The 21,639-nt window shown below is 32.6% G+C and overlaps 2 protein-coding genes across 2 annotated transcripts; both read left to right on the top strand.

The window, feature by feature from the left end:
- Positions 1 to 2,891: 2,891 nt before the first annotated feature.
- On the top strand, positions 2,892 to 3,368 carry LOC132948097 (uncharacterized). The gene has a single exon (XM_061018410.1). It carries the CDS (start codon positions 2,892 to 2,894, stop codon positions 3,366 to 3,368), a length of 477 nt encoding a protein of 158 aa, XP_060874393.1.
- Positions 3,369 to 8,839: 5,471 nt separating this feature from the next.
- LOC132948103 (E3 SUMO-protein ligase ZBED1-like) lies at positions 8,840 to 11,741 on the top strand. Its single transcript, XM_061018420.1, has 3 exons — positions 8,840 to 8,900; positions 10,669 to 11,019; positions 11,140 to 11,741. The coding sequence occupies exons 1-3, from the start codon at positions 8,840 to 8,842 to the stop codon at positions 11,739 to 11,741; spliced, it is 1,014 nt and encodes a 337-aa protein (XP_060874403.1).
- The last annotated feature ends 9,898 nt before the right edge of the window (positions 11,742 to 21,639 follow it).

A 21,639-nucleotide genomic window follows, 5' to 3' on the forward strand; every position in this document is an offset into this window, starting at 1 on the left:
TAAATACAAGTTATCTACACAAAAATTTAAAAAAAAAATCAACATTTTAACATCAAAATTGTTTTTTTCTAACCTTTGCTGCAGCAAAAATTTCAATCAGCTCATTAAAATCTAATGAGTCACAAATTTCTTGTTCAATCGATAGAGTAGCTAAGATTGTAAGCTTACACTGTGATAAAGTACTCCTTAAGTAGTTTTTAATTATTTTCTATTACTTTCACTATAGAAAGTGAAAAAATAGTATTTTCTAAAAACCCATACACACAACATTCGAAATAATTTACAAAAAATAAAACAAATATAATACGTATTTATTGTATGATATAATATAAAAATGACAATTTAGAGAAAATAGTATGTGTTAAATTCCTAATAATTTAAATAACATATAGGTACATAATATATAATGTACATCTATATACAAGCCCGGATTAAGGGGGGGCAAGGGGGGCACGGTCCCGGGGCCCATTGATTTTCGGAGCCCATATTTATCCCCAAAATATATTTTTTAACGCGTCCAATACAGTTAAAAAAAAAAAGCGGGTAAGTGGATGTCGCTGTACTCTACAGTAGATTACAAGTGGGTCTCTGTATAATTGATTGTATTAAATTTGAATTCAATGATATCATATCATTGTATACGAAAAACGATTCTGACCGGGGACGGTTCATTGGTGTGGATATTGTATATTGTTATTATATTTTATTATAGCCTATATGTTGATTTAATATTATAAATTACAAAGTTTCTACCAGATGGAGTGCTTCGATTTCAATTTATAGTACCTCATCTTTTAGCAAATTGGATCAAGATGGTACTTTAGACTTTAGAGAGGTAATTTTTCGATTTTCTCAATAGTTGTTTAATGCCACGAAAAAACTACTGGTAAATTACGAAAAACCGCTTAAAATGGGATTTTTTTAATTTAAAGGCTATAATAATAAATAATAAAAATTTTAAAAATCCAGACTGATAAACCGTCTCCGCTCAGAATCGTTTTTCTCGGTGTTTCCGAATTGCAGACCAAGTGACAAAAACCATGCGAGTTGCGGACGAAATCTAAAAAGGTAACACACGGACACAAATATATAAGATAAGAAATTTCCTATTATTATTTTTGATATAGCGATCGTGAACGTTGGGAAATTACTATTTGATATTAACCACGGTTATCTACACAGGTTGGAGCTCACGGCCTTATCACTTGTCGAAGTGGCGACTATAGGAACTAAAAGCGCTAGCTGTACCTGGCCCGGTATATTATTATAATACTTACTATTAATATTATAATTTATAATATATTTATATATTTTGTTTTATCTATATATATAAAAAGACTTGTCCTGGGTGATTCATCATCGCCTAGCCGGAACTGCTGAAGCTATGGATATGAAATTTTCAGTAAATGTATTTATTACTATGTATAGGCACACTAAGAAAGGATTTTTCGAAATTCGCATTTTAAATAGCTGCTCAAACAGGGACATTGAGGTTCAAGATGGAAATTGGAAATTTTATTTTTATTTATTAATAGTTGCCATTGGTTACACTCTACAGTAGAAATTAGTAATTATTTATTATTGGTTGCCATTGGTTATTCGGGTGGATCAGGTACAAGCTGGCATCAATTCGAATTATATTATAATATCAAAATTAACTTGGTATAACTTCGATAATTTAGAGTTAAATCCTACACTTACGTACAAACAGCACTGGGTCCGCGACCTACCACAGGTAAATTGCCTACCTGGCAATATACTGCTGCGAATCAGAATATTTATTTAATTATTTAGGTTAGGTTAGGTTAGGTTAGGTTAGGTTAGGTTAGGTTAGGTTATGCGCCAAGTTGGTGTTACTGCACAAGGGTAAAGGGAAACCTAAGAATGAACCGTCGAGCTATCGTCCGATCAGCCTACTGGACGGGTCCGGCAAGGTTCTAGAGAGGCTGCTCCTAGAGAGGTTGACCCAACACATCGACAGTGCTGGTGCGTTGAGTGATCTCCAATTTGGTTTCAGGCGGTCGAGATCCACCGTAGACGCCATCCAACAAGTTCTGAATGTGGCCAAAGCTGCGGGCAGTGGCCCGCTTCAAAACAGAGACTTATGCGTCCTGGTGACGATCGACGTAAAGAATGCTTTTAATACAGCTCCGTGGAGGCTAATCGACGCGGCACTACGCCGCTGTGCGACCCCGAACTACTTGTTGAACATCTTAAGATCATTTATGGAGAACAGGGAACTGTTAATAGGGGACAACGACTGCCTCCCCGTCACCTGTGGGGTTCCTCAGGGCTCGGTGCTGGGCCCAACTCTATGGAATCTGTTTTACGATGGAGTGCTCAGACTCCCAGTACCCGACGGAATCAAACTAGTCGCATTCGCGGATGATGTGGCGCTGGTGGCAGTGGCCCACAATGCGGATCTGATCGAGCAATTGGTGAACCCTGTTCTCAGGATGATTTGCGAGTGGATGGCAGAGAATCAATTGCGGCTCGCGCCAGAGAAATCTGAGTGCGTGGTTCTAACAAAGAAGTATGTTTATCGGGATCCAGCACTGCTCATAGATGGGTGCACGGTAGCCGTCAAAAGGGCGGTGAGATATCTAGGCGTAAATTTGGACACCCGCCTCTCCTTTGGTGATCACGCGGAGTCGGTGACGACGGGCGCGAGGAAAGCCGCCTCTGCGCTCGGCAGGCTAATGCCAAACGTAGGCGGTCCAGCCCAGTCCAAGCGCAGCCTGCTGATGAGTGTGGTACACAGCCGCCTGCTGTAAGGTGCCGATGTGTGGGCTGATGAGATTCAGCACGTGGCCAAGTACAGGAACCTGATGCTCCAGAGTCAGAGGTGCGCTGCCCTCAGAGTGGCGAGATGCTTTAGAACAGTTTCAGACATGGCTGCTCTTGTTTTGGCGAGGATGCCGCCAGTCACGCTTCAGGCAGTCGGGCGCAAACGTGCCAATGCTCTCAGGCGCGAAGGTGCGGTCTTGACCAACCAGCAGAAAGAGGATGCAATGATTGGCCAGTGGCAGGAGATGTGGGACGTCTCCACCAAAGCCGCGTGGACGAAGGAGCTCATCCCGGACTTACGAAGATGGTGGAGCCAAGGACCAAGGGAAGTAAGCTACCACATGGCTCAAGCCCTAACGGGCCATGGATGCTTTCAGAGTTATTTATGGCGGAAAGGAAAAGCCGAGAATCCGGGGTGCGTGCACTGTCCAGCTGTGTTTGATGATGCTGAACACACGTTATTCGCCTGTCCATTCTGTTGCGGCGGCGTTAAGGAATCCAGTCGGTCCAGAGGACGTTCCGTACCTCCTGTGCGGTCCCGACCAACAAGAGCTCCCGGAACAACCATCGCAACGGAGTAGGTTAATTGAGGCTTCAAAGAGACACACGGAACTCTTTCAACAGATGGTGGAGACCATTCTCTCCGGGAAAGAAGAATTGGAGAGGCAGCGCCAGTACCAAATGAGAATACATAACCATTAGTTAAGTTTATTTGTTGTGGGCTGAAATGGCCGATCAGGGTGGTTAGAGGCCCCCAGGTTTTTGTAAACTAACTAAACATTGTTATAATTATTTTGATGTGTTGATATTTGTTGTGGGCTGAAAGGCCAATCAGGGTGGTTAGAGGCCCCCAAGTTTTTGTTATTTAAATAATGTTTATTGTTGTGATTTTATTTATTGAAATAAATGATGTGGTCAGGGAGGCAGCAATGGGGAAACCTTTTTCCCTCCCTGACTGCGATTCAAACAGAAAAAAAAAAAAAAAAGGTTAGGAATTACGGGCGGGACGGCGATCACGGCATCGCGGCATCTCAAGAGGAGAACGCGAACTCAAGGGCGGCGGACTCCGGTCGGCCCGCCAACACGGACTTGTACGCGACTACGAGGGTGACTGACTCCGGTCGACCCGGGAAGCTCACGTTCACCGGCAAAATATCAAAATTAAATTGTAACATGTATATTTTTGTATAACGTAGGACTATGTCTGGGGGGTAATTCAGAGACTGTCCCGACTACCCCCCAAGTATGTATAAATATTTGTCTTTTCTGGTCAAATAAACGATGGCGGCGTCGCGGCAGCAATGCGAGAGCAGTTCCCGCGGCGTCGTCGGTTTCAAACTGAAATAAAGCAAAAAAAAAAAAATTATTTGTTTTTTACAAGATACACATTTTTAACAATTTATATTTTAAAATAAATAAAATAAACTCAATTTGTATCTTAACTATAATGTATTACTCAATAATAATTATTATTCAAAATAATATATTGTTACATTTGGATTTTATGATGAATGTCATATAAATTATATACCTATATAAAAATAAAAACCACTATCTAGATGAATGAGGTTAGAAAACACATTTATTCATCTAAGATAACTCATCAGATAATCAATTTTATTTTTATCTAGATAATGTATTAATCATCTAGATAATGCTCAACACTGGTCAATGGTACCCAGTTGAATCATGCTATGAAAGTGAAGATTCATGTAGCTTGGAAAATAAATTAAGTTTGTTAAATGAATTCATCGTTATTGCTATTTTAGCTAACATTTCTTTAGAACCAAGAGTTTTCCTTTTTTCTCTACATGCCAACATATTTTTCAATAATTTATATTTGCTACAATAAGTGTCTTTTGAACAATTTTGAATGGTAAGAAGACATTGTCTGTGCTGGAGAAAGCCTTTATTTGATTTAGTGCACAAGTCTTTAGGAAAGTTTGGAAAAATATTTGCTAGATGACTACCATAACACAATCTTATTGATTCAAACTTTTTAATATTATTTGAAAAATCTTCAATGTTTTTTACAACTTCAATACCTTGTTCTGTTATATCAATACGTTTACCATTGACAGCATAAGACACTTGACCTTGCTTATTGACTTGTATACTTCTTTCAACAGTGGGTACTGAATTAGAGTTTGCAATAAAAATAACAAAACATATATCTGTATTTTCTACTGTCATAGGTAATTTTACCCATGGACTAAATTGGAAGTTAGCTAACTTATGATACAAATTGTCTAAAACATAAATATAAAATCAAAATTAATTAAAAATAATAATTAATTAAATTATTTTTATATTTCAAGTCCATTTTAATGTATATCTATTTACTACATGTCATATTATTACTGTTTTGAATTTTACATATTATGTTTAATTTAATATTATTGTTAAAATAATTATTGCTAATAGGATGAGTGCAATGCACTATCATTATTATTATTTATTATTTTATTTAAATTTAGGTAGTTTTTAAGTAGATTTCATATATCTACCTATATATATATAAAATATTATTGTTAAAAGTTTACCTTCAATACGACAAGATTCTTGTTCTATTGAACAATTATTAGTATAATCTACAGCATTTTCATCACTAGATTTACTTATTGTGGTATGACGAACAGCAGGCAACTTCCGTTAGGTTAGGTTACGTTGTTTTTTAAAATTAGATAAGTATGAAGGACCAGGGAAAATTGAAGGTTTTGTTCCCTCTTTAAGCTTCCACTTAGTATATGGTACCTAAAAAATAAAACATATTATATCGGTATGTATCATAATATATACAGAATTAATTTACAAAAAAAACAATAAATATTATTATATAATACTTTCACTGAACCAGATTCCCAATACTTTATGATATCTTCTTCTTTGAAATGTTTTTCACAAACATACGAATTATCTTTAAGAATAAAATCTTTTCTAGGAATACACCTTTGCCATTCACTTCGTAATTTCGAATCTTTAGGAGCACCAAATTGGTGCACTTTATCGGTGTTACTTTTGTACCCGGATGTACAACCAACGATTATACATTTAACCATTGTCAAATAACATATATAAATATAAATTATTACAATATTAATATTATAATAATTAAATAACAATAATATTTAATAGTACTTAGATCACAAAAAACAATGTACGAATTACAGTAGTTATCATCTACTTGGCCGTTCGCGGTTTTTTTTATTTGAAGCTTACAGCTCAAGAGTTGTAGATAACTTGAACACTGAATAAAGATAATAAATTGATAACAATTTAATCTAATAAAAATCGTTTTGATATTTTTATATTTATAATTTTAGTTATGTACAATTTGTTCGTAAAAATATTTAATTCCGAAATATAAATTAAAAACAACTATAAACACTATCTTCTATATGTCAAAACTAGCTGATCCCACTGGCACTTCGTTGCCCGTTAAATGTACCAATTCTATAAGACTCAAACCGACGACCGTAATGACGAACGTATGTCATGGCGTCCTGAGTTTTTTCATGCATATACCGTGGTGAGCCAGTAAAAGATGACGGAAGAACTACCATCTGACCAAGATGGGTAAGATCAGTATCTTGTCTCCCAATAGCATCTCTGAGATGTATGTAATTATCAGCTCTGAGTTGCATTTGATTGTTTTTAATAAAATTTAAGCGCTCTGTTTCAATTTTAGCGTACATATCAACTAAATATTGATTAAAAAGTGATCTAAAGTACAGTAATACAAGTACACAGTACTAAATATTGATTAAAAAGTGATCTAAAGTACAGTAAATGGTTGATTTCCGTTTGTCTAATCATGATGTGGTAAGAATAAAATTGCGATGCAGAAACTGTTTTCTGAAGTGGTAATTTAGTTTTGGGATCAATCTGAGAGATATTAATGGAATAACCATCCTCCCCATGACAGAAAAGTAACGGGTACTGAAGTGTATCGTATGAACGGTGCAATTCACTAATCCGTTGCACTTTGTTATCATGACTTTGTAACATAATATCTCGTTTTTCAAACTGTTGTCCAACTATGACCAATGATACTTCACTTGTTGTTGGTGCATTATAACGTCCTCTGTGAGCATTATCAGGTTTTCTATCATCTTGTATTATAATTTCAATGTTTTTACTATTTTGAGGTACTCTTTCGAGTGTGGTTTTCAAGTCCTTTATGTATGGGTTATTATGGTGCAACATCGCTTATTATTGTTTTACCAGGCTTTGCTTTACATCAGCGAAGTGGCTACATCTTAAGCGTGTTTCTCTCTCATCATCTCCAACGAAATAAATCTGTAGAAATTGAGGGTTTCGTTTAGGTAAAGCTTGCAAACTACCAATTAAATGATACACCTGACCTTTCACTTTGAATGTGGGCATAAATCCATCTTCGATAATTTGTTTCGCTCCAAAAGATGTCATTTGGAAGCAGTTATTGTATTTTCTAATACGGTCCATGAAATTTTTGTGATCAGGATGGAACCCCATAATCAAACTGTAAAGAGGTTCAGGAAGAGGTAAAAAAGACGGAAGTTGTACTTTACCGGCACTACAACACATTCCAGGCGCCTCTTCTTTGAATTTAAGAGCATCGCAGTATACGCATTTATGACTCATAGTACCCAAAGATACGGTTTCATCCGTCTCATAAGCTATTTCCGATTCATATTTCATGCCGGAAAAAGCTTTTATTTTCCATGGATGGATTCGCCTTTCTGATCGTCCTCCTGAATTATTTTGTTCATATCTATGAACTTGCACTCTATTTACTTCTGGATTTTTTTTTTTTATACTTGGCTGCTGCTACTTTATGAACTTCTTTATTTTTGAGCTGATATTTAGTAGCAGATTGTATAAGCTGTTTTTTTCTGATATTATTTGTAAATCTCTTCTGTCTTTTTTTAGTATGCTTCTGAGAGCTGGGTATGTTATCAAACTCATCAGATACAGAGTTAGTCAATTCATCTTCATATGGTAAATAAACATCAAAATGCCCATTAGATATGTTTTGCATAGAACTAAAACGAAATCTCTTTACGGGGTTCCTTTCTGAACCAAATTTTTCATACAGTTCACCATTGAGGTACACCTCAATAAATACCAAAAATAATTGTCCGGCTACCACCAGCTCACATAAACCTCCATAAGTATTAAATTTTAACATATCACTAAAGTAGTCAGCAGAACTACGATAATTATTTCCATCACTATCATGTGACATTATTGAATAAGCTTCCCAATTATTTATCACATGGGTTACTATCTTTTTACGTACTTCTTGGGCCTTATCTTGAGTGTCATATAACACAAAAGATATTGCCCTAAACAGGCAAGCTCCGTCACCAATAATTGGAATGATAGTGTGGGACATCATTATGCCATTTATGTTCAATAATTCGACAACCATATTAATTATTTTTTTATTAATTTGTAAGTATGTAAATTTTATTTTAATACACTTCAATGTTTAGAAAGAACCGTACATAAACTGGGGTGCGTATACGATGACGCATTAATATTCGTAATAATAAGTAAACACCTTGTCCTTGTGTATACGTAGGATATTTTACGAATTCATTTTATTTATATACACTTTAAAACTACTAATGGCAACCAATAATAAATAATTACTAATTTCTACTGTAGAGTGTAACCAATGGCAACTATTAATAAATAAAAATAAAATTTCCAATTTCCATCTTGAACCTCAATGTCCCTGTTTGAGCAGCTATTTAAAATGAGAATTTCGAAAAATCCTTTCTTAGTGCGCCTATACATAGTAATAAGTACATTTACTGAAAATTTCATATCCATAGCTTCAGCAGTTCCGGCTAGGCGATGATGAATCACCCAGGACAAGTCTTTTTATCGGTGGCTGGCAGTTGTCCGAATAATGATAAAGACCGATAAGAGTGGTTGTACGGTGGTTCACCTGTGGTTACCCTGTGACCAACTTGAGGTGGTGTTGCACAGCAAGTCGGGGGATATTTTCGATTTGCGGAGCGGAGCGACGGCGCCGAGGAGCGTAGCGACGAGTGCCGCTAGCATGGCATCACTGTACGATGCTTTTTCAAATTGGTGTCACTGGAATATGCTGGTATATGCTAGTACGGTATTGTGGTATAAACTAGTGATGGGAACAATCGAGAGAAAATAATCGAAATACTCGATTGTTTGAATCACTCGATTATTTCGATTACTATAAAAATAATCGAGTGATTCTTTCGATCTCGGTATCAACTAAAAACAATCGAATGAAAAATAACTCGTCGAGTGATTCTCTCGATCTCTCGAAATCAATTCTCTCGAAATATTGACAATAATATAAAGATAAACATTTAATTAAGTAGATATGTAAAAACTACTAACTACTAAGTACAAGCTATTTCCATTATCAGTTTATTCATTTCGGTATTTGATTCTCTTAAAGCAAAACACTATTATTTAATATTTTTGTTTGGGTTTTAAATTTTTAATCGTAATACTGCAGGATTATCTAAACATTCTAAACTAAGAACTATACTATACTATATTTAGTATATTTTAGTATTTAATATTAATTATTCATATCTATTTCAATATAATTATTTATAGTTTACATTTAATTTCTTATTGGTACACATATTTAAACATACAAATAATAATAATACACACGATAAATCAGAATAATAATAAGTAGATTTTTAAATTATTTTAGTTTCTTATTTCTTTCCCTGATGCGGTCTGATATGCACATGCCAGTTTTTGTTGTATTATAATATAATTTTGATTTTTTCAACTTTAAACTGAAAGAGTATAATTAGTGATTACATACAATATAGGTGTACTAACATTTTTATTGCATTGCATACCTAATATCGCATAAATTTTAGTAGGTAAGTAATAAAATAAATTATTTAAATATGATTTCTTGGATTTGTAATTTTAAATATTATTATTCCATAGTCTATATTCTCCATATTTTCACTGCAGGTTTTTACACTTTCGTATATATAAACATTTTCTTGCCTACCAGTATTTTTTAAAAATGTGACCAGGTAATAGGCAGCGATCTGTAGTGTGGGAACATTTAAAAAAAAATACAGATACAAATAAAACTGTTATTTGTCAGATATGTAAAAAAAGTTTCAATTATTATGGAAATACAACTAATTTAAAAGGTAAACTTAAATTAATCTTCTGGGCTTTGAAAAATAGTTCTATACTTTAACTATTAGCTAATACGTATTGTATATTGTTTCAAGAGCTACCAGTTTTATTTTTAGCACCTATATTAAATCAATAAAATTATAAAATAATACCTATAAATAATTAAAAATTAAATAATGGTGTTTTAAAAAAAATAGTAATTTTTATTATATAAAAGAAGTACATTATTAAGTATTCATTTCAATAGTAAGTTCTTACAATTTATTTTAAAACACAGAACATTTATTCAAGCATATAATATATAGCATATAGCTGTAGCACAAGCATACATATTCAATACATAGATACAAGGTGATCAATTTAAGGCATGCACTTATTTTTTCAAAGTTAAAATATTTCAAAAATTTAGATAATTTCAAGTCATTGTAAAACATTATTTTTTAAAAATAATCATTATATTTTCAATTTTTTTTATCGTTAAATATTTGAGTTTTTACTTATTTGAATTTTGAATTTTATATCTAAACCAAAATATTTTTCGATGTATTTCTATAGATAAAAATTAAATATTATTTTGCAAAATAATGAATAATAATTAATAACAATATAATTGCTAAACTTATATAACACTATTTTTCAAAGCTTAGAGCAAATATATAATATTATAATTTATAATATAACTATCAACAATCTAGTTTTAATTTTAATTTGTTATACCTTCCCAAGACCATCTAAAACGAAAACACCCAACTGCACTAAATGTTACACTTACTAATGAAGATGATCCCGACTCCGAAGTGCAAAATGTCCAAACTTTAGCAAGTACATCTACATCAATTGCTTTTCCAACATCATCTATAACTTCAGAACAAAATTGTATTCCCCCTGCTAAGCGTCAACGACAACTTAAATTATTTGGTTCAACGAAAAAAAACCAACTTAGTGACACAGAAAATAAATCTATTGACAAGGCTTTAATAAAAATGATTATTGCTGACTATCAACCTCTGTCTATAGTAGAAAATATCGGTTTTTTAGAATACTCCAAAATGTTGCAACCTTTATATTATCCCCCGAGTAGGAAATTGCTTACAACAAAATTATTACCGGACGAGTATAATACAATAGTCTCTAAATTAAAATGTATGCTTGTAACCATTGATTATGTGTCAATCACAACCGATATGTGGACTTCAGATTCTAATAAAGGTTATATTACTGTAACATGTCATTTTATATTCGACGACAAATTATACTCGCCAGTTTTGGCCACTAGAGAAGTACACGGAGCGCATACCGGGGAGAATATTGCGGCTGTGCTTTCGGAAATATTTAATGAGTGGGAAATAAATAATAAAATTGTAACTATAGTGTCTGATAACGGCGCAAATATTAAAAACGCAATCAACATTCATCTTCAAAAGTACCACCATCCTTGCGTAGCACACACATTAAATTTAAGTGTTAGTGAAGCGATCACAAACAATACAGAGCTGAGTCAAGTGTTAAAATCATGTAAAATAATAGTAGGACACTTTAAACATAGTACTTTTGCTAATGAAAAATTAAAAAATTACCAAATCCAAATGGGCTTACCACAACTAAAAGTTAAACAAGACGTTCCTACAAGATGGAACTGGAGTTTAATTATGATGGAAAGACTTCTCGAGATTAAAGCCCCTTTATCTGCTGCATTAACATCACTTCCACGTGCTCCAAACGGCTTAACTGCTATAGAATGGGAATTAATTGAAGATTGTATACCACTATTGAAACCGTTTGAGAGCATGACCACTTAACTATCTGGACAAACTTATCCAACTTTATCTATGGTAATACCACTTGTACGAGGCCTGCAGTATACTATTGGAAAGATAATGCCAAAGACTGCCACAGGTCAAATATTAAAAACAACACTATTAAATGCAGTTTCCAGACGTTTGGGATCTTTGGAAGGCAATAAAATAATTGCCAAATCAACATTTATTGATCCTAGATTTAAAAAAACGGCTTTTGGTCTGACTGAAAATGCGAGCAACGTTCAAAAATGGATATGTGATGAACTATGTGCCATAACTTCCGAACCAGATAATTTAAATACTACAACTACAAGTGCTGATATTAATGCTCATGAACAAGAACAATCGAATTCACTATGGCAACAATTTGACTCAAAAGTATTACAAGTAAAAACTACAATCACTCCAAGTGTGATGATCACATTGATGTTACGCCAGTACTTAGACATTCCGCATTTGGAAAGAACAAAAAATCCATTGGAATATTGGCAACAATATAAACAAACGTTTCCAGAAATGTACAAGTTAAGTTCAAAATATTTATCTATTCCAGCAACTTCGGTACCGTCAGAACGTGTCTTTTCTAAAACTGGACAAATCACAAATGACCGCCGAAATAGACTTTCACCGAAAAATTTGGATATTATAATTTTTTTAAATTCAAATTTAAACATATTTTAATTTTTTTTTTACATTTCATTATTATATAACATATTAAGTTGTACGGTTGTACCATAATAATTAATAAAGTAATCATGTTAAAGTTGATGAGTTATTGCTAATAATAAACTTTAAATATGTCCGGGAAATATGATTATACTAATATAATAATAAAAAATAAAAATAAATAAGTAGTATACAATGTTCGGTAAGTTTGGTCTGCTTTATTAATGAGATAAGTGAGCGAGCGAAATCGCACACTACCTAGTACCTACCTACTATTTACTATTTAGTATTTGTACTAACCGAGTCATTTTTTCGAGTACAGAGTAACTGAGTGTATTGACTATTGAGTGTAATAACTAATAATAATAAATTAATGAAATACTAAATTGAACGAGAGGTTTTTTCGAGTGAATCTCTCGATTGCTATAACTTTTCGATTACTCACTTCTCGATTATCGAAATCACTCGATTGTTCCCATCACTAGTATAAACTTCCTTATCATTTTTCGGACAACTGCCCCCAACCCTCTTTTTATATATATAGATAGGGCCAAGTACACCTAGCGCTGTAGTTGTGCGTAGTCGTCACCACGACATAACCAGTGCACGGGTAGCATAGGCGTGAGCTCCAACCTGTGTAGATAACCGTGATATTATTATACTAACGATTAAGATTGTGTCGGTGCATTTGAAACCGCTGCCTATGTTTAATCAGCTTATCGACAACCATACTCGCTTGCTGTTCGTTTATTTTCTGTATAAAAATGTATGGTGAAAAACTTAAAGAGTTACATGTGATTGGACGGGTTCAAGTTCCGTTAACATCGCATAATGAAAAATGAAATTCAACGGGTGGGCGTGTACAAATAAAAGGTGTAATGCATTTTTAAAATTTAATACACATAGTGTTCAAATAGAAAATTATCTTGAACATAAGAACCACGGGGCCGATGAGAAACGATCACTTGTGAGGCAGAAGTTAAGTAATAGTGTCAAACGCAAAGCGGTAGAGCAGCTATGTGAACGTCTCAGCGAAATTATACATTCTGAGATTACACCAGATGATTTAAATGTATTACACACAAAGGATATAAATTTAATCTGAAAGAATATTCACACTGCTCGTATGAATACGTATATATCCAATATTACCTAAAATATTTTTAGAATTTTATGCGATGGTTCCCGATGCAGTAGATAAATTACACACCAAGGGAGCTGAAAAACGGATTATTGACATTGACAGTAATAAAAGTGTTGTGTGCTTCTCTACGATAAAAAATTTTAATTTTTTTCAAAAGTGTGACGCTGTTTTGATGGATGGTACTTTTTCAAGCTGTTTATTTCTGTTTAATCAATTATTCGTGGTTCATGGCGTATAAAATAGTATTTACGTACCATTATTTTTTTGTTTGTTGGTGGGCTTAGTCAGTCAGTTACTGATTATTGTACAGCACTCAAGTTTTTGAAACAACGTTCACCACAACTACCAACCACTTTTCATATTGATTTTGAACAATCTATCCACTCAGCTGTTCGTCTAGTGTGGCCAATGAGCAAAATAAAAGGATGTCGGTTCCATCTCGGACAAGCTTGGCACAGAAAAATACAGTCATTAGGTCTATCTAAAGTAAATAGTACTGAGGATGAAAAGGGGAACTTTTTAAAAATATTTTTTGGTCTACCGTTTTTGTTACCTAACGAAGTGGATGACTGCTTTACAGATGATTTTATGTCTACGCTGCCGGCTGACTGTACTGCTACACACGATTTTATAGATTATGTTTTTGACAACTATATAAATACAGATTCTGCAGTGTTTCCTCCGGAAATATGGGCAGAATTTTCTTCTTCTACTTCACGAACCACAAATGTCTGTAATAGTATACATTTGTATGTTCAGTCTTATTTTTTTTAAACCGCGGTAATTTCGCAACGTTCAATGGAGAATGTCCCGCTTGAACACAATGATTTTACCGTGATAAAAATCACGGGGAGATTTCACACTCGTTGTCCACCTATTTCCCCCTCACACAAAAATATTTACCGTATAGCATTTTACAGGGAGATTTCACATTTTTTATCCACGAATTCTCCCCTTACTCAAAAATATTTACCGTGCACACACCAAATTTTATTTTTTCCCAACAAACCTTATTATAAAACTGAAATTATAATTTTAAGTACAGAACACAACCTTGCTTGATCTGTCGGGTGGTACTACTGAGTACCTTCCCTCTCTGTTGTATCAACGCTATTATCCATCAAAAAAATTACTTATTGTATAAAATGTTTGTATAGATTGTAATTATTCTTTTAATAAAAATATAAAAAAAAAAAGTATTTTTATAAATTATTATATTATGTCTTATAATATAGTAAGATATAGAGTATGATGAAATACATACTCTACTGTCTATACTCTATGGTCTATTGTCTATTTGAAACTGGAAAATGTGAACTGGTTTTGATGAACATTTGATGATATCACATTTTCTTTATTTTTATTGCTGCTTTTTTTTTTGTTGTATTTTTGTATTTAACAATAAAAGGTGAACAACTGTTATTATATACATCAAGAGGTAGTGTTGGTGGTTTTTTTTTTACATTTTTGAATTTATTGGTGAACATTAGTGTAAATTAGTGTTTAAATTATAATAACCATATCATGACGCAAATGGGTGATACATTCGAAAGCTATGCAGAGTTTGAAAAAGCTTTAAATGTTTTCAAAAAATTAAACCATGTTGACTTTTGCATTAAAGACTGCAAGTTAAGTTTTATACAGAATGAATATTATTGTTCAACACTTGATCAACCTTTTGTAATTCAAAACCTAAAAGATTATTTATTAATTATTAGTGAAATACTTCTACATTAAGATAAAAATACAGGAAAAATATTCACATTCTTGATGATAATTTGAAGGAACTTGTACCAGACAAGATGATGTTTCTAGTGTAGTATTATTATTATATTCTATTTCATTTCTTTCATCAATCTCATTATATATGCCTATAAAATAATAAAAATAAACGTTGACGTCGTGAATTGTCATTATTCGTCAATGCGTTTGTTATGTGTTTTTGTGTTAATTTTATTAATCATGAAAAGAGTAAAATTTATTTCTAACGAGTTTTGATGTAAGTTAAATTTCAAATCCACAACATACATTAAAATATAATATGGGGGGGGGGGGGAATGTACGGCAATAAATTGTTCGAATTCCCGTAGGAAAGGCATTCGTTTAACTCGTTTTTCAAAAGATCTGTAGTATACATAACATAAACACTTAAACAGCATCATGTTTCATATGGAGTGAACCTATTGCAAAGAGGGGAGGGAATGATATTGATTCTTGTGTTTTTAATTATTTAAAACGTCTCTCGCCAGAAATTAACGCCGATTAATGACTATTATACTATTATACTATTATGCTCTGGCCAAAATATTAATAGCATTATGATGGCAATGGTTCTTTGGTTTATGGAGCATCAAAATATTATCACTATAAAAGATCACAATTTTTTAGTTCAGTATCACACACAAATGGAGTGTGACTCGGAGCGTGCACGTATTGAAAAAGGACGCAAACGATACCCTTTATCTATAAACCACCCTTATGCTTGGACTCAAATGATTCACTGTGTTGGAAAAGAAAAGTTTGATGTAATTGATATGAAAGGGCCAATCTAAATTTTTACAACCTTTTTTAATAATTGATATACCTTTTAAAATTCAATATGTAATACCTATTAAAATGTTATTTTTAAATAAGTATTACAAAAGTATTAACAAAAAAAAAATTCAAGAGTTACACCCTTTTATCACAATAAAAATGTTATTAATTGTATGATTGTCGGAAAATTGGTACGGTTGTTTTGAACGTGGAATATTGGTATGGTCGTTAAAAACCAGGGTTTCTTAAACTATGAAAAAACAATCTTAAATTAGATAAGTACTGCATGAAATTGTAGGGAAGTATTAATCTAATCTACAACGACAAATGACAATATCGATAACGATGAATAAAGATATTGTATAGGTTTCATGCGACCTAGTGCAACTGCAACGTTCAACTTATTGCCACGTGTCCACAATTTTCAATTTTTATTTTTGTTATAATGGAAAGTTTTAAAACTGAAAAGGGAAATTAACTAATGCCGTACAAGAATTATTCGTATGTAATTTTAAGAAAAAATAATAATACTATTAGGTGGAAATGTTCACAAAATACAACATTAAAATGTCCGGGAAAAATTACAACGAATTTAAATAAACCCGTAAGTTTTAAATTAGTAATAATTTATATTATTGTATCTATTGTATTGTAATGTATTATTATTAATTTTATTTTAGTATATAAACTATTCAAATATAGTGCCTCATAATCACACTTCAAATAATAAAATTGAGGAAATAATTGTTATTAAACATAATATAAAAAAAAAGCCTTAGACACACGAGAAACTCCAAGTCAGATGGTTTCATCCATCATGCACAATATTTCTGGTTAGATGATTATTTTTTTTATAAAATAAATATTATTATTATTAATTTTTTTTTAAATATTTTATGGCTGTAGAAGATACAGCGGTAACACTGGGAAATTTGTCTTCCATAAAACGTAACATACGAAATTACCGACATAGAAAATTTCCCGATGAACCGTTAAATGCAAATTTTTGTCTTCCTGAAGAGTGGAAAACTGTGATGGGTGCTGAACCTAAGCCATTTTTGATTTTTGATAATAAACAAGCTGATTCGCGAATTTTGATTTTTGCCTCTAATTTTGCTTTAAATATTTTGTCTTGCGCGAAACTTGGTTTATGGATGGAACTTTCAAATGCTCAACTACTATATTCCAACAACTTTATGTTATACGAGGAAAGTATAAAAATCAAATATCTACTTGTGTGTATGCATTTTTGCCTAATAAGTACGTATATCACTATTTTACAACAAGTTGTTATTAATTGTCTTCAAACTTCAAACAATCCAAAACCAAAATATATCGTGATGGATTTCGAAATAGGAGCTATAAGTGCTACTAAACATGTATTTGGTGATAGTGTGCAGGTTAAAGGATGTTTTTTTCACTTATGCCTGTCAATGTGGCGAAAAATTCAACACCTAGGTCTAAGTTCTGTTTATAAAAATAACAAAAATATCAGAATAAATTGCAGTATGATTAATGCTTTAGCTTTTTTACCTCTCAATGAAGTATCCAGTGGAATGGCTTATTTGTACACAATAATTCTTATAGAACTATTGTTAGTGGCTAAATATTTTGATGACATCTATGTCAGTGGTACTAGCGGTACCCCCAATGTTTTCTCCAATTTTGTGGAATGTATTCGATGTCACATTGAACGGTGGTGATAGAACAAATAACTATTGCGAATAATTATTTTAATAAGCTTGTAGGAACAAGCAACCCATCATTTTGGTTAGTTCTACAATGTATTCAACAAGATGAATCTACGATGCGAATTGAAAGTATACGGCATAAACAACCTAATAATTTAACATCTCGAAAAAAAAAAAAAATATGCTTCCCTTCAATATAAACTTCATGAAACTATTACCAGTTACGTAAATAAAGAAATTACAATGGACATTTTTTTAAATATCATAGGGAAACTATTGTGAATTTATATTTAATTTTGAATTATTATGAATTATTTAATTTTGGACACATTTTTTGACTACCATATTACTATTATGAATATATATTTAATTTAATTTTCGGCATATTTTTTTACTATATTATTAATATTAATTGTGAACATATGTTTATTTTAATTTAATTTTTTGAACCACTGAAAATAAAATATTTTATAGTACCAATATTCCGCCTATTTCATTTCTTTTGTTCAAAACACAATCACCGTACCAATTTTCCGTTTACCATGAATCTGAATCCTATAATTGATTAAATAACACTTAGTAATATAACTTTATCGTTATAATTAATTATTGTTATTAGAAAATATGTTTTTTTGAAGTATTATACCGGCTGAAAACTAATACAATTTTCCTTAATTTGAATATATATATATATATATTTTTTATTAAATAAAAAAATAAGGTAATAAAATGGTTTGGCAATGACTAGAGATGGTTAGAAAAATGGTTGTGAGACATCTCATGACCGGGATTGTCCTAGTAGCCGGATAAACCCCACAACAAAAAAAATGAAAAAAAAAATAAATTATAAAAGGACAAATTATTCAAAATTTTCCAAAAATTAAATTCCATAAAAAATGTTTGTTTTATTTTCAAATTGACCTCTATATACAGATAACTGTGAAAAAAACCGCATTAAAAAATATTGATTTACTTCGGAGATATTAATTTAGGCAAGCTAGATTACGTTTCCGACCACTGTGTGACGTGCTGTACCATCATTCATTGTGTGACAAAATTATTATTCTACATTTCATCTCGTACCATAACACTTCATATTAAATCATATACCAACAATATCATGCCGGAGCATGGACCACCATATTCAACATCTGATGGTTTTGTGAGTTGGCTGTCAGCCACATATTTTGTATTACAGTAGTCGCCGCTTATTGGACTCACTTTGGGACCGTCAATTTGAGTCGATTAACCGAATGAGTCAATAAGGCGAATGACTCAAAAAAATTTTGAAAATGCTTAAATTTAAAAATATGTATTGAGGTTCAAGGTATGTATAAAATTAAAAATCTAGCTATACACAATTAAAAAATAAAATTAAATAAATAAGATACAAACATAATTAATAAAATAAATTAATTTTTTGATAAAAATCCATCTAATGTTAATTGGATTTTCCCTTTTTCGGCCAACTTTATAATCATATCTTCATAAGATTTATGTTTCTCGAATACGTCAAAATCGCCTCTTCGCTGAATCCCTCTACGTAAAATTTGAAGCGCTTCTAGCATTTGTTTAGTTGATGGTGGTTTCTCATCAGGTTCCTCTTCGTCGCTATCACCAGCCACATTCTCTTTAAGCCGTTTTGACTGTATTTCATCACATATATCTTCCTCGGTAACGGACTTCTTCGTCAATATTTATCCATTCATTATAAAGTTCAGTTGATAGGTCAGTGGGTCTTTCGACAGGAGCTTCAACTTCTGTTGGACTGAGAATGAAACCACTGTGTCGGAAACAATTACGTATTGTGATTTTACTGACGATATTCCACGCTTCGTAGGCTAAATGCAAACCTTCAAGTACAGTTATTTTTTTGGCGATTTCATGAGCACGTAAGGTACATAATTCTTGTTCCAGGTTAGCATCAATCACACTGATCACATTCTTTCTCATGCCTGTTCTGTAATAAGCTTTAAAAGTGCGTATAATCCCTTGATCACACGGTTGTATGACTGATGTAGTGTTAGAGGGTAAAAATACGAGGTCAATATGTTTGAATTTCAGTGCAACCACATGAGCCGTGAAGTTATCGACTAACAATAAAACGTCATGACGAAGTTCTTACTTGGTCAACCATTCTGTGAAAATGTCCTTTGTCATCCATGCATTACTGTTTGCAGTATAGTCTATCGGTAGATTCTTAACACCCTTGAAACACCAGGGATTTTTACTTTTACCAATCTCAAGCAGTTTTGAGCCATTCTTAGATGGAATTAATCCACGACCGTGCAGCTACTTGGTCTGCTTCTCCCTGTTCTCCATGTGGCTTAACGAATGAAATGTTTTCGCGTTTCTTCCATCGGTGAAACCAACCTTCTGTTGCCACAAAATCATCTTTACCCATTTTTTTCGCGAGATCTTTGGTTTTTTGGCGCAACAGTGGTTCTGTATCTCGGGCATCTTTTTCTCTGACTTTTGTGAATCATGGTTTCAAAGCTTCTTCAACTTCTTCTTTACCGACCCTTTTTCTTTTACGGTTTGAATTCAGATTTTCTAATGATGCATTTTCGATTTCCTGTCGACTTTTCATTATCCTACCTAGTAAACTTTGAGACACTTTTAACTTACATGCTGCTTGTCGCTGGCTCATTTTCGGAAGCTCGTCATATTTTTTCCACACTCAAATCACGTCGATTGTTCGTTGTAACACGAAAAATAAAAATTTTTACACAGAATATAAACGCAGACAATATTTATTTTTATAAAAGGTACCGACTTAATTATAAAACGTTTGTTCAATGTATATACCTACATATTTTCTTTATTTATCTAATTTTAAAATGACCCTATTAACCGGTGTGTGAGTCGAATAGACAAATTTTTTGCTGTGTGTTAGTAATATATGTGTGAATTGGGACCAGCCGTTTTGAGTCTAATAGGCGAATGAGTCAATTAACCGTGAGTCCAATAAGCGGTGACCACTGTATTTTAGTGTATGATACCTTGTTATTATTTTGGCTAAATACTTATGTATTATTCTCACATTATTATTTTTTTTGTATATATATACATTATTCCCCCTACTGATCGTGACCGCCTCTAATCATTGTGTACAATATACTTTTGTTTGTATGCAATATAATTATTACGAATAGTTAAAAATAATATATCTTGTACTTAATCAACCCTCGTGTCCGATAACGCCGAGCAACTCCCGCGATCTTTGATCAATAGCTGTTCACGTTACATTGTTGTTATTAGCAGTTTCAATTAATTTTAAATAAACATGCGAGAAATGTCCGTCGTAGATTAACAAAACATGGTTATCTGATGTAAGTAGGGCAGTTTTGAGAAAACTTTTTTCAAAATAATTTAAAGCACGTCTATTTCCATCCACCCATTTGTTGTAAGTAAAATCAGATTTGACAGAAAAAAAAATTGTCCTATTATTTTTCCCTTCACATGCTTTTTTTAAAGAACATCCAACAACTTGAAGCTCTTATAAACTTTAATTATTTCGAGAACAAAACTTGGTTGGGATAACCATTTTTAAACAGAGTGACATTTCATTTTAATTAATATATTTACTCACTAAATTTAAAACTTCTTTTTTAATAAACCCTGATCATGTTTATCCATTATTCTCATTAAATTGGCCAATTTTTGTTCAAGCTGAAGTCCAAGTGCTGTATTTCTACCGATATTATTAGATTTAATAATCTTCTTTAATATGGTCATAAAGAATAGGCCGTGATATGTTAAATAGCCTGGTAGCACCACTAGCAGTCATTTGTTTACTCCGGAAGGCTTCTTTTGCAAGATACAGATCATTTATGTTGTATTATCACTAAAGACCGGATTT

This window comes from Metopolophium dirhodum, chromosome 1, assembly GCF_019925205.1.
Source record: "Metopolophium dirhodum isolate CAU chromosome 1, ASM1992520v1, whole genome shotgun sequence".
NCBI classification, from domain to species: domain Eukaryota; kingdom Metazoa; phylum Arthropoda; class Insecta; order Hemiptera; family Aphididae; genus Metopolophium; species Metopolophium dirhodum.

What these genes read in the sequence shown, in the direction of transcription:
- LOC132948097 (XM_061018410.1), top strand. Translation starts at nt 2,892, where the DNA reads ATGGCTGCTCTTGTTTTGGCGAGGATGCCGCCAGTCACGCTTCAGGCA.
- LOC132948103 (XM_061018420.1), top strand. Translation starts at nt 8,840, where the DNA reads ATGGCATCACTGTACGATGCTTTTTCAAATTGGTGTCACTGGAATATG. An exon ending in GAATATGCTGGTATATGCTA is followed by an intron (nt 8,901 to 10,668) that starts GTACGGTATTGT and finishes TACCTTCCCAAG; the next exon opens with ACCATCTAAAACGAAAACAC. An exon ending in ACCTTTATATTATCCCCCGA is followed by an intron (nt 11,020 to 11,139) that starts GTAGGAAATTGC and finishes TGTGGACTTCAG; the next exon opens with ATTCTAATAAAGGTTATATT.